Source organism: Kogia breviceps, chromosome 14, assembly GCF_026419965.1.
Source record: "Kogia breviceps isolate mKogBre1 chromosome 14, mKogBre1 haplotype 1, whole genome shotgun sequence".
Taxonomy (NCBI): Eukaryota; Metazoa; Chordata; class Mammalia; order Artiodactyla; family Physeteridae; genus Kogia; species Kogia breviceps.
In genome coordinates, this window is record NC_081323.1 from 54,989,833 (window position 1) to 55,002,344 (window position 12,512).

Below are 12,512 nucleotides of genomic sequence, written 5' to 3' on the forward strand. Positions count from 1 at the left end.
GTGCGTGTTTCTCTGTGTGTGGGTGTGCAAGTGTGTGCATGTACTAGCATGTGAGCATGGGTGTGCGTGTGTGGTGTGTGAGGCCCTGCCCTCAGAGGCCTCTTCCTCTGTTCATGGTCACTGAGCATGGCAGGAATTTGGGTGCCTTTCAGGAATCGGCCCACACCGGGGAGCTGACCATCCGACCGCAGAAGGCCTGCCATGGACATGCTGGGGCAGGCTGAGAACCCGGGGCCACCTCCGTGGGCAGCCGCACCATCGCGGCCAGGACAGGCAGGGCCAGAGCGAGCTGGGGCCTGGGCTCTGAGACCTATTCCTGCTGGAATAGGTGGCCACAGACCATCATGGGAGGACTGGGAGGGGTATGGCGTGGAGCTACTGACAGGACAAGGGACGAGAGGGGGCAGCAGAGCTGGGGTGGGGCCCCTGGGGGCAGGACCAAGCACCAGGCTCTCTGTGCAGGATTGCAGCTCATTTGTGAATTCCCCAAGGATCCTCACAGAAACCATTAAAGACTGCTGCAAGGATGGCCTGAACCCCAAACTTTGTGGAAGGAAGAAGGAGGGGTCCTGGCCCAGGGAGCTGCTGAAGCCTTGGCCTGTCTTGGTGGGGGGGCCTGTCCTGCCGACCTCCACGGCCCCGAGTGGCCTGGGCCTTGCCTCCTCTGTGTGACAGCCAAGAGAAGTTCAGGGTGATTCACACATAGGCAGTGGGGGCTGTGCCCCCCCACGCCTGCAGAGCCCCCCTCCTTCAGGACCCTCTGCCGGGCCCCCTGCCGGTATCTGTTACTGCCCCCAGTATCCAGCACAGGGCACACCTTGGCAATACTCATGGTGACGACCACATTGGCAAAGGTGCTGAGGCAGGGGGGAGCAGGGAAGCCCCTGTGAGGGGGTCAGGCCACAGGTGTCACAGGACTCGGTGACGTCTAGCCTCCAGTGTGCCTGCTGTAGCTCCTTCCACTGGGGAGCCTCGTCCACCACACCCCCTGCCCAGCACCGGCCCCCTCCTTCCCCGAGGGTCCACACCCAGGCAGCCGGCACTGAGGTTGGGGTTTTATTGGAGAGTGAACATAAATAAAAATAAGTGGGCATTAGAGAGTAGGGAGAATTGGAGAGCTATTTACAAAGGTACACCATAGGCGCCGGGGCGCCACCTGCCCACTGGCCTGGGTGCAGCTCAGAGGAAGGTGAGCAGGGTCATGAGGACCAGGAGGATGGCATGGGCTGCCAGGCAGGGTGCAAAGTTCCGACCGAGGGGCTGCTGGCCCCGGGGGTCCCGCTTCTGGCCACCCGAGCTAGCCCGCTGGAACTGCAGTTCTGGGATGATCCGATGGATCCAGTTATGGTGGGAGGTGACCCGGATATAGACACCTGGGCGGTTCCGGCGGGCGCAGCCCTCACCCCAGCTGATCACCCCAGCCTGCAGCCATGACTGACCCACAAGGCACACCAGGGGGCCCCCCGAGTCTCCCTGCAAGTGAAGAAGAGGTACTGTTAGAGTCCACGGAGGCCCAAGAGCCAGGCTTTGCAGCTACATGGTTGCACACATGCCTGTCTGCCTCCCTTTATCTGTTCTTCCCTGCCCAGGACCCGCCCCCCCCCCCCCCCGCCACCCAGTCCTTCCTCTCTGACCTGGGGTGCCCATTTCTCTAGATTCCCCAGACTATCCACCCTGATTCACCTCAGGAGAGTGTGTTGAAAATGCAGTTTCCTGGGTCCCACTGCAGACCTGCTGCCTGACTCCCCCGGTGGGGTCCAGGAATCTGCTTCCCCAGCTGGTCAAATGCACAGCCCTGTCTGGACCCCATGAGCCCACCTCCTGGGGCCTTATCCCTTGTCCCAGGTGGGCTGGCTTCCACCTTGACTGGGGCCTGGGGAGCAGGGCTCAGCCTTGGCACAGCCCACCCTGGTCCCTACCTTGCAGGCGTCCTTCTTGCCCTCGGCGAAGCCAGCACACAGCATGTCGTCCTTGATGGTTTTCGGCTGGAAGCCGGACTCGGAATCCTTGCTGTAGAGCAGGTTGCACTTGGGTGTGTCAATGATAGGCACAGCGAGTTTCTGCAGGATCCGGGGGTTGGGCAGGTGGTCTAGGGAGGGGAGACACAGCCTGCGGCTCAGTGGACAGTCTTACTAAGGACTCTGGGGCCCTGGGTTCTCAAGAACCACAACTCTGTCCCTCCCTGTTTCTTGCTTGTGTTTAGACCTTCTCTTCTGGCTGGGGGCTTTGTGGGACAGAATTCCTTCTTCCCTCCTCCCACCCACCAACCTGGGCTCTTTCTATTTCCCACTCTCCACTTCCCCATGGCTCCTCTTCCTGAGTCTGCTGCCCCTTTCCCATACCTACTCCACCCATTTAAGTAGAGATCATGTGCACCAATATCAACAGAAAGATTGTTGGTTCAGAGTGGCCCCCACGCTGCCTTCTCTAGGCATGTCCCGCATTCTCTCCTGGCCCTGCCCCATTACCTTGTTCACTGGGGCTGCCCCAGCCGGTGACCCAGCAGTTCATGCCCGTCTCAAAGACGACTGAGGGGTCAGGCACACACACAGGGAGGATGTAATTGGTGAAGGTCACAGGTGCTTCCAGCTCCACCAGAGCCACATCGGCACTAGAGGCCATGCCTTGGTACAGGGGGTTGCTCTTGACCCACTTCACCCGGGCGTACATGGCGTGCGGCCCTGGCTTCACCAGTTGCCGCACCCCCAGCAGGACCTGGTACAGGGATGTTTCAGAGGTGCTGGTGGGAGAGCAGAGAGCTGGTGTGAGGCAGCCCCACAAGGGCTTCACAGGTAGAGTTGGTGGAAGTTAAATGAAGACGGGAAAGAGGGAGGAGTTGGGCTCCCTCCAGGCCCCCCATGGTACCAACATTTCTCTCTGCACATTGTCTTCAAAAAAGTAATCTCCAATGGGACATACATCAGAATGAGGTGGGTAAGGGGGTAGAAACTGGAGCAGCTTTAATTCCTGACTTTAATTCCCAACTATATCCTGGCCAGCCCAGTGACCTTGGGCAAGTCACCGAGCAAGTTCTCTGTGACTCAGTTTCCTTGTCTGTAAAATGGGGATACTAACAGTCCCCACCTGAAAGGCTTGCTTTGAGGGTTGAAGGAGATGATCACCCACCGGGTTGCATCTGGTTGTTGGGCCTAGCCTTAGGCAAGCCACCTACTCCCTCTGAGCCCGAATATCTGAACTTAAGATGTGAGGTTTTAAAAGAATTGCAGAGCTGTGGTGAGGCAAGAGCCAAGATGCTTGGGAAACTCTGAAGGTCTAGGACCAGGTGGGTCATAGTATGGTAGTAGGGGTTGGGTGACTTGGCCCTTTGGTTAGGGATGGCATAGGTGACCTTAAGGCCATTCTGCTCTAGTCCACCTGTACCCAGAGTCCCAGCCAGAAAGGGAGTGTCTTGGATTTGAGGTGTGGGAGGGGGACAGGGAAGAGGGCCAGGGCATGGGAAGAGCCTGCCAGCATCGGCAGGGGCAGGCCCCAGGTCTGGCAAAGCACCTCACTGGTGAGACCACCAGTAGGGGTGTGTACCCCTCCCAGTGAGGCTCCATGTCTGGCTGGAGTCCTGGGAGCGAGAGCCGGGAAGCAGGGGTTGCTGCTGGAAGCTGGCCCCAAGGTTGGACCTAAAGGGAGCTCTGGTAGGGAAAGCTCAGATAATGCAGACGGAACCCGCCCCCCATAGGTGGTCACCTGAGCGCCCCACACTGCAGCGGGTCGGCGCTGTCCGCGGTGCTGAAGCTGGGCGTTTTGTGGGATTGGGGAGGTGTGGGAGGTGTTGTTCTGTCTGCATTATCTGCGCCCCTGGTGGGGAGGGAGGCTGGCTGTGCTGGCGAGGGGTTGTGGAGGGGGAGCGTGGGGGCTCAGCCAACTCACTTGGAGAAGCAGTGCGCTGCGGTGAGGACCCACCGCTCTGTGATGAGGCTGCCCCCGCAGAAGTGGCTTCCATTTCGCTGAATGCTGACCTGCCATGGCCACTCACCCTCCAAGGCGTCCTGCCCACCCACCATCCGGTTCAGCATCCTTGGGCTCCCGCAGGCTAGGGGAACACAGCCAGGGATGCGCTCACTGGGGGCCAGTTCCATCGACTCTGATTCCATACCCCCAAACCCACACTTTCACATTCTGTTCACTTCCTGGCCTCCCTGCCCCTGACCTGCTTGGGGACCTTAGGCAAGTCAGAGGCCTGGGCATCAGGTCAGCCTCTGACACAGGCAGACCCTTCCCAGCTGTGGGAAAGTCCCCCACCCCCATGGGTCCCACTCCCTTCACCTGTGAGATGGTGACATCAGACCTACCTGGGGCGGGGAGTGAGATAACACGGGTAAAGGTCTTATCACAGAGCCTGACAAACGGGCTCCCGGAAGGTCAGTGGGTGTTGGGAGGGTCCCACGTGGGGTAGGTGAGTGGTCTTCCAACTCTGTCTTTAGCTTCTTTTCTGTTGCTTTCCCTGCCCCCCTTCTCCATGCTTCCTGCCTTGATGGCCCTCTTGTGCCACCTACACTGTGTGTCAGACCTTCCCCCTCCACTTCTGCCTGGGCTCCACAACTTTCCCGCACTGTGGGATTCCCTGTGCCCAGCCCATTCATTCTGGGTCTCATTCCGGGGGTGTGTAAGGGTGTGGGTTTCTGATTAGTCTTGTAGGTCTCAGACAAGCCCACTCCTATCCCCCGACCCAGGGGACTTGGATGCTTACCAATTAATGCCTCAGCCTCCTGAGTCCCTGGAAATGAGAAAAGAGAAAGTGATCAGCCAACTTAGCTGAAGCTGAGGTCTGCTCCTCCCAGCCCTCCCAACCACTGCTGGTCAGCGTAGCCCCTCATCTGCTCCACACGCAACCTCCTGAGGGCTCAGCAGTACAGCCCACAGGGGGACCTGGCAGGAGAGGCCAGCGGCCTTCAGTTCCCCACAGGTCTGGCTCCCGAGATGTGTACAGGCCAGGCCTGTGGGCCAGAGCTCACCTGCAAGGACAGACAAGCCCCTTGCCACAGGGGGGAAACAATCAGGAGATGCCAGTGAGGGGACCCTGTCAGGGCTGACTCTCCTGTTTGGGGCAGGAAGGCTCCTTCTTGTCTCCACAGGGTCTTCCCTCCACACCCCACACTCGTCCTGGTTGGAATCTCTGCGGAGCATCCAGCCTTCGGCCCTGGTGCTATGGGGTCTCCCTCCCCACCCCTCTTCACCAGCCTGGGGCTGGGATGAAGGACGAGATAGAGGGAGCGAGGCTCCATGTCTGGTTGGAGTCCTGGGGTGACAGCCCAGCTACTCGGGTCTCGGGGGAGTAGAGAGAGGCCAGCCAGTGGTCATGTGTCAGTCCTCCCAAGATTCCAGATTCCCAAGAGCCAACCCCTCTCTCAGACATTCCATGCTTGCAGTTGGAGCCCAGGGCACTCTGCTGGGCCATGGCACCCCTGCCCATGGGAGGGACAGGGGAGGGGTGAGGGTGGGACCGTTTGGTAATGGCCTCCATTTCCCCAGGATCCATTGCCCCCATGTCTCTGGACATAGGCACAGGGCCTGCTACTTGGCTTTGACAGGACCCACCCCCCCGGCCCAGAAACCCCAGCCAGGCCGACAGTCCCCAGCCCAGTGCCAGCAACACTCCAGAAATACCCGCCCTGTAGAGAGAGCCCCACTCGCATATCTGGTTCACTGGGGGCAGATCTGATCAGAGCTGGGGTGGGGGGCTCAGGACATCCTCTCCCCACCTCAGCCCTCAGTATTCCCCCTATACACCAGCCCCTCTTGGTAACCAATCCCAGGCAGCTGAGGGGCCCTGGGGACAGGAAACAACCAGGCTGAGCCATGCCTCTCTATGGGGTGCCCAAGGACCCTGGGGATTTTTACGGGACCCCCATTCTTGCAGTCTAAGGGGTGCACTCCCCAATACTGAGGGTGCTGGATGAAGAAGCGGTTGTAGGGGAGAGCTGTGCTTGGAGCAAGAGGAGGAGGAGGGGGCTGAGGAGGCACAGGCAGGACTGGCCACTCTTCAAAGTAGAGGTGCCAAGCAGAAATGTGAGAGTGGAAGTAGTCAGCCCAGGCCAGCAGGGGGTGGGGGGAGCAGGAATTCTGCCTGGACATTGATTTGTGTTAATGAGGTGCCTTTTTTAAATGCAAATGCCTCCAGGAGGGCAGTTCCCTCCAGCCCCTCATCTTAGTATAATATGATTTAATTAGATTGATAACACCAGACCCCATGCTCTTTCTAAGGCTGATGCTTCTGCTGGCAAGATGCTCCCACTCACCTTGTTCTCGCCAGCATTAACGGCACTAACGTGCTTTCAGGCTTGTTCCCTCCCTGTGGGACCTTTCCAGAGTCTTGTCCAGATTCTCCCCACATCCATCCCCCCTCCCATACATGCAGATGGATCCTCCACTGCCTGCTCCCAGGATCAAGGGCACTCTCACCCTGCCTGGCAGCACACCCACCTCCCACCCCATTGGAGCTCTGCAGTCTTCCTCACCCCAGCCTAATGCAACTCTGCTTCTCATTTGGACTGAGCCTCCGGCTTCTGAATGTTTGCCCACAGCACCCCTTTCCTCCTGGTGTCTACAAATCCAGATTCTATATGGTCCTAATCCAGATCAGGCCTAACTGAAATGCCTCCTCCTCCAGGCAGCCCTCCTTGCTTGCACTGTCTGTCTGGGAAGCCTGGCTCCCTCTTCTGAGCTTTCTGTCCTCCTGCCTGGCCTCACAGAGCTCTGCTTACCTTGCCCTGGAGGTAGAATTGTTGTCTCATCTCACCTATGGGCTCAGGAGCTCTGTGAAGGCACAGCCCACATCCAGGGGGCCTGAGCCTGGGGAATGTATAAGAGGGAGAGAATGGGAGCAGCTGTGGGAGCACGGCTGACCGGGAAGGGGTGATGTGGAGACCTGGGCTCTGCAGAGTGGATGTCCTATAGGGGCTGGGTGAGCTGGTGGGGGTGTCAGGTCCCTCCTCTGGGCCCAGGGCCCTCATCCTCCTGTAGCTAGTTGCTAGTGGGGATAGGAGAGACCCAAGGCTCTAGGAGGGAACAGCCAGGGATGAGGGGCAAGGACAGTGTTGAAGAAGTTCAGGCTTCTGGTCACAGCTGTTTAAGAGCCAAGTGCAGGCAGCTGTTTCCATTTTGGCGATGACCTTGGTTTCTCAACCCACCAGGAGCAATCACGGTGTTACACACCCTGGCGGAGATGGGCTCCCTCAAAGAACGCTGTGGTTCTTGAACCAGGAGGCCAGGAGAGGTAGGCTGGGCAGCGAGACCTGGGGAGGCTCTGTGGAACCCAGGGAGGCTGGGGCCTCCCCACCAAGGTGCCGCCCTTGTGCCCTCCTCCCCTGGTGGAAAGCCTGAAGCCCTGGCTGAGTTGCAGCCTGGGGTGACCCGGCCTGGCCCTGGGAGGTGACTTAAGGACAGGGAAGTGAGGTGGCCCAGGAATGCGGGAGAGTTTCCCTGGCAGAGAGCAGCCCGCCCACTGGGAGGGGCCTGCAGGTGGGGCCCCCTGGCTGGCACCTGCTAATCCTGACCCATGATTGGGAGAGGGGACAGGGTTTCAGGGCCTGCTCCTCCCATACCCTCCCTCTCTGGTGGGAGCTGGAGCCTGCACCCCTGTCCCCCTGCTCCCTGCTAAGTCCTCACCAGCCTCGCGAGGCTCCCAGGCTCAGGCAGCACCTCAGCTACCCCTCCCGGGCCCAGAGAACAGTGGCCGAGGGATTGGAGAGCAGCGGTTTCAAGTTCAGATCCTGCACCCATGCAGCCCTTGGAGAAGGGAGAGAGGCCCAGATGAGAGGAAGCAGAAGCACCAAGCCCAGAGCTTGGCTGTGCTTGCCCGAGGCAAGGGGAGCAGGGTTATGGTTACTGCCTCTGGACTCCTCCCGGGCCTGCATTCACACCCCCATCCAGTCTTCCCCACTTCACTTCCCCAGGTGGGACGTCTGGAACCTTCCCTCTGGGACAGGGAGGAGAGGCCCATGCTGCAGCCCCAGGCCTCGCCAGGGAGTGGGGGGGCTTAACTACAGCTCCAGGTAGGAGAGAGGGGCCCTGCAGCCTCTAGGACTCACCAAACCGCAGCAGCAGCAGGAGCAGGAGCAGGGCCACAGCTGGCACCTGCCTCATGGTCTTGTCCTGGCTGGAGTGCCTGCTGGGCAGGGGACAGCAGTGGCAGGAGCTCCGTGAACACTAGCACAACATTCGGGGCTCCATGAAGTGGGGTTATATGCTGGAGATGAGTGTCAGCTCGGCTATGCCGCTGGACCTGTCAGCCTGGCCCGCCCAGTTCCTCTCAGCAGGAAGGAGGCACCCCAGAACCCCGACTCCTCCATGACCTGGCCCTGAACCCCAAGGGGCCAGACCCCTCACCCTAAGACACCTTGGGGTTTGGGGGCCAAGGTGCATCTGCCCCATTTAGGTGCTTGTGGCATGGGTTTCCAACCCCCACCATGGCTGACTGCATCCCCCAACTGACCACAGGCCCCACATAAGCTGACTACAGTCCACCCATGAGACCCTCCCTGTTTCATTCATTCATTTGTTCATTCATATTTATTGAGCATCTACTATGTACCGGACATCAGTGAATGAAACAGAGTCCAGGACTGGGGCTTACACTTTGGGGGGAGGGGGGATGGGCACGGAAAAGTCCAGGTCACCTGTACTTATGGAACAAAGGAGAGCAGGGAAGGAGTCTGGAGCGGGGTCCCCAGTCGACCCCAGCGCTCTCACCGGCCCTCCGTCCAGGAACTTGGTCCCAGCAGTCCCAGAGCCGGCCCCAAGGTGGCCATGACCTCCCTCCCCCTGCTTCCCTCCAGTCCCCGGGGCGGCACCCTCCTCCTCTGGGCCGGGGGCGGTGGGGTGGCTTCCCGGAACCCGAGGGCCGGGGTGGGCGGGGCGGAAGCTGGTTCTGGGAAGGCCGGGCCGGGATGACCGTCCCCGGGTGACCCTGCCCTGGGCGCGGCTGGCCGTGTCCGGGACATGCGGCCGCCACGGAAGCGGCTCCGGGAAGAAGTTATTTGGGGCACGGGGCTGACGTCAGAGGCGGGGTCGGGTCTCGGCGGCCACTGCCCGCCCAGGCGGCGGGTTCGGATTGGGGCCGGAGAAAGGGATCAGGACCGGCAGATCCCCTCCAGAACTGGGGTGGGGACCGCAGGATAAGAGGCAGAGCCCCGCCTCAGCCTCCCCGCCTGCGCAGTGGGTGCGAGCGTGGCCTGGGTGTGCTACGGTGAGCCCCGGGGGGTAGTCGGGGCCTGGGTCGCAGGCTCCGGGGCTGGGTTGGGTGTCAGGCAACCCCCGCCCTCTTGCCTTGGCCTTCGCGGGAGCTCCTGGTCAGCGCACTTCTGCGCTCTAGTGACCGCCGGCAGCAGCGCCGGGCGGGCCGGGCAGGATGCTGGGGCGGGGGTGGGGGGGCGGGGGGTGTCTCTCACCTCCTCACTGTCCCTCTTCTTCCCATTCCTCCCACCGCTCCCACACACACACACACCACGAGCACTCCCACCGTCCGTTGTCCTCCTCTCCTGACCCCTCCCCCCAATTCTCACTTTGCTTCTCCATCAGCCCTGTGAGGGGGAGGAGGCGTCACCCTGAATTCATGACTGCCACCCAGGCTCTGGCCCGCCTTTTGTCTCCCACCTGCCTCCCCTGTCCCTCCTCCGCGACCCCTCCGTCCTGTGTCCCGGAGTTCCCGGTGGGGTGTCTGGGAGAGTGGGGTCCCTCGGGGAGGGAGGAGCAGAGTATGGGATGAGGGATTCTAGGACCATTGGTCATTCAGTCCGCAAGTGTTTTTTGAGCACGTTGGGTGCTCAGCACTGTCCAGTTACGGGGAACATCAAGGTAAACGGTGTGGAGGAGACGGCAAGACAGAATTAAATCAAAAATGTCTAATCATAAACTTTGGAAAGTGTTTCAAAACATCAGGGTAACCACATTTCTCCAGGCACCTGATGATTAATTTCCGGGATTTCAGAGGCCTTTCAGATTCTTTTGGGCGGACCACTTACTCTCAGGTCCTTCTCGGTTTTCTCTGCCTTTGTTTTTAAAAGCCAATTCTAAGAAGGTTGTGCCTTGAAATCAAGCAAGCAACAAAAGTCAAGAGGTGATCAGAAAGTGGAGACGCCGGGGAAGGCTGGGCTCCTGATGACTCCAGTGACTAGAGAAAGAGCACCCGTGTCCCCTGGACACCCGTTGGCCCAGAGCCTGTGGACCCCCAACTGAGCAGGGAGCTGGGGGCAGGGGTGCAGGGTAAGCAGGAAGCTAGGTCCCTTCCTCACTCCTGCCACCAAACAGGTGAGGAGGATTGGAATCCAGAGGGATTCAGAGACTTAAATATGTTTTATCAGTTTCTCCTAAAAAAAAAAAAAAAAAAAAAAAAGAAGTGGATATCTATCAACTCTGGAAAGGGGCACGTTTTCTAATGTTAGAAGTCAGAGTAGACAACACACAAAAAAAGAAATGTGGCACATAAACTAAAAAAATACAAGCAAAGTTGGTTTCAAAATAAAATGGCAAACAATAAGAAAAATATTTGCAGGAAATGTGGCCAAATGATGACAACATTATTGCCCAGAGTGCTTAAGAAATTGATCAGAAAAACCCTGAGCCCCTAAAGATGGAAAGAACGAAGGTCAGAGACAAATCTCGGAAGAGGAAACCAATTTGCCTTATAGACTTTTTGAGAAATGTTCAGCCTCAGTGATTAAAGAAATGCAAATCAAAGCCACAGCAAGGAGATACTGTTCTCCTGTGTGGAGTTAGCTTGACCTTGGAATGCTGTTAGTTGAGGGTGTGGGAAAATGCCCTAGATGGTGGGCATGTAACTGGCACAACCCTTTCATAAATTGGTTTGTCAGTCTTTTTAAAATATACCCTTTGACTCAATGAATTCATCATTGTAAATCTATTCTAAGAGGAAAATCCTAAATACAGAAAGAGCATGAAGATGTCAGTGGCCAGGTTATTTATAATTGGAGAAACAAAACAAAAACAAAAACTTGTTGAATGATAGTAAATAAAACTTCCTTTGAATATAATTAATAAAAAATGACATTTCCATGGAGAGTGGGTAAATGTGGAAAATGTTCATGATATAAGGGGAAATTTTAAAAGAATGTGTATAAAGATTTTTAGAAAATATAATGACTGAAAAAAATTAAATTTCAAAACAACAGGAGAAAAGCTGTTGTTTTTTAAATTTAAAAAGGAAAGCTTGCAGAATGTTCATGAGTGACCATCTAGGAGGGCTTCTGCAGTCATGTGGATTTCTTTCAAAAGCAGGTGACAGCAGAACTAGAACAAAAAATTTTACAGTTTTTATGGAAAGACAAAAGACCCCGAATAGCCAAAGCAATCTTGAGAAAGAAGAAATGGAGCTGGAGAAACAAGGCTCCCTGACTTCAGACTATACTACAAAGCTACAGTAATCGAGACAGTATGGTACCGGCACAAAAACAGAAATATAGATCAATGGAACAGGATAGAAAGCCTAGAGATAAACCCATGCACATATGGTCACCTTATCTTTGATAAAGGAGGCAAGAATATACAATAGAGAAAAGACAGCCTCTTCAATAAGTGGTGCTGGGAAAACTGGACAGCTACATGTAAAAGAATGAAATTAGAACACTCCCTAACACCATACACAAAAATAAACTCAAAATGGGTTAAAGACCTAAATCTAAGGCCAGACACTATCAAACTCTTAGAGGAAAACATAGGCAGAACACTCTATGACATAAATCACAGCAAGATCCTTTTTGACCCACCTCCTAGAGAAATGGAAATTAAAAAATAAACAAATGGGACCTAATGAAACTTAAAAGCTTTTGCACAGCAAAGGATACCATAAACAAGACGAAAAGACAACCCTCAGAATGGGAGAAAATATTTGCAAATGAAGCAACTGACAAAGGATTAATATCTAAAATTTATAAGCAACACATGCAGCTCAATAACAAAAAAACAAACAACCCAATCCAAAAATGGGCAGAAGAACTAAATAGACATTTCTCCAAAGAAGATATACAGATTGCTAACAAACACATGAAAGAATGCTCAACATCATTATTCATTAGAGAAATGCAAATCAAAACTACAATGAGATATCATCTCACACTGGTCAGAATGGCCATCATCAAAAACTCTAGAAACAATAAATGCTGGAGAGGGTGTGGAGAAAAGGGAACACTCTTGCACTACTGGTGGGAATGTAAATTGATACAGCCACTATGGAGAACAGTATGGAGGTTCTTTAAAAAACTACAAATAGAACTACCATACGACCCCGCAATCCAACTACTGGGCATATACCCTGAGAAAACCATAATTCAAAAAGAGTCATGTACCAAAATGTTCATTGCAGCTCTATTTACAATATCCAGGACATGGAAGCAACCTAAGTGTCCATCGACAGATGAATGGATAAAGAAGATGTGGTACATATATACAATGGAATATTACTCAGCCATAAAAAGAAATGAAACTGAGTTATTTGTAATGAGGTGGATAGAACTGGAGTCTGTCATACAGAGTGAAGTAAGTCA

At 55.7% G+C, this 12,512-nt stretch overlaps 1 protein-coding gene across 2 annotated transcripts; it reads right to left on the reverse strand.

Moving 5' to 3' along the window:
- Nucleotides 1-1,052: 1,052 nt before the first annotated feature.
- Nucleotides 1,053-9,429, reverse strand: PRSS27 (serine protease 27). 2 transcript variants are annotated; one of them, XM_067012364.1, is made up of 7 exons: nucleotides 9,402-9,429; nucleotides 8,043-8,122; nucleotides 4,703-4,729; nucleotides 3,883-4,045; nucleotides 2,469-2,740; nucleotides 1,920-2,089; nucleotides 1,053-1,473 (listed from the first exon to the last, which is right to left on the reverse strand). In XM_067012364.1, the coding sequence occupies exons 1-7, from the start codon at nucleotides 9,425-9,427 to the stop codon at nucleotides 1,180-1,182; spliced, it is 1,032 nt and encodes a 343-aa protein (XP_066868465.1). In that variant the 5' UTR covers nucleotides 9,428-9,429; the 3' UTR covers nucleotides 1,053-1,179. The 2 variants fall into 2 exon arrangements, with proteins under 2 accessions (XP_066868465.1, XP_058895116.1); XM_059039133.2 differs by lacking the exon at nucleotides 9,402-9,429 and adding an exon at nucleotides 8,631-8,676.
- Between the last annotated feature and the right edge of the window lie 3,083 nt (nucleotides 9,430-12,512).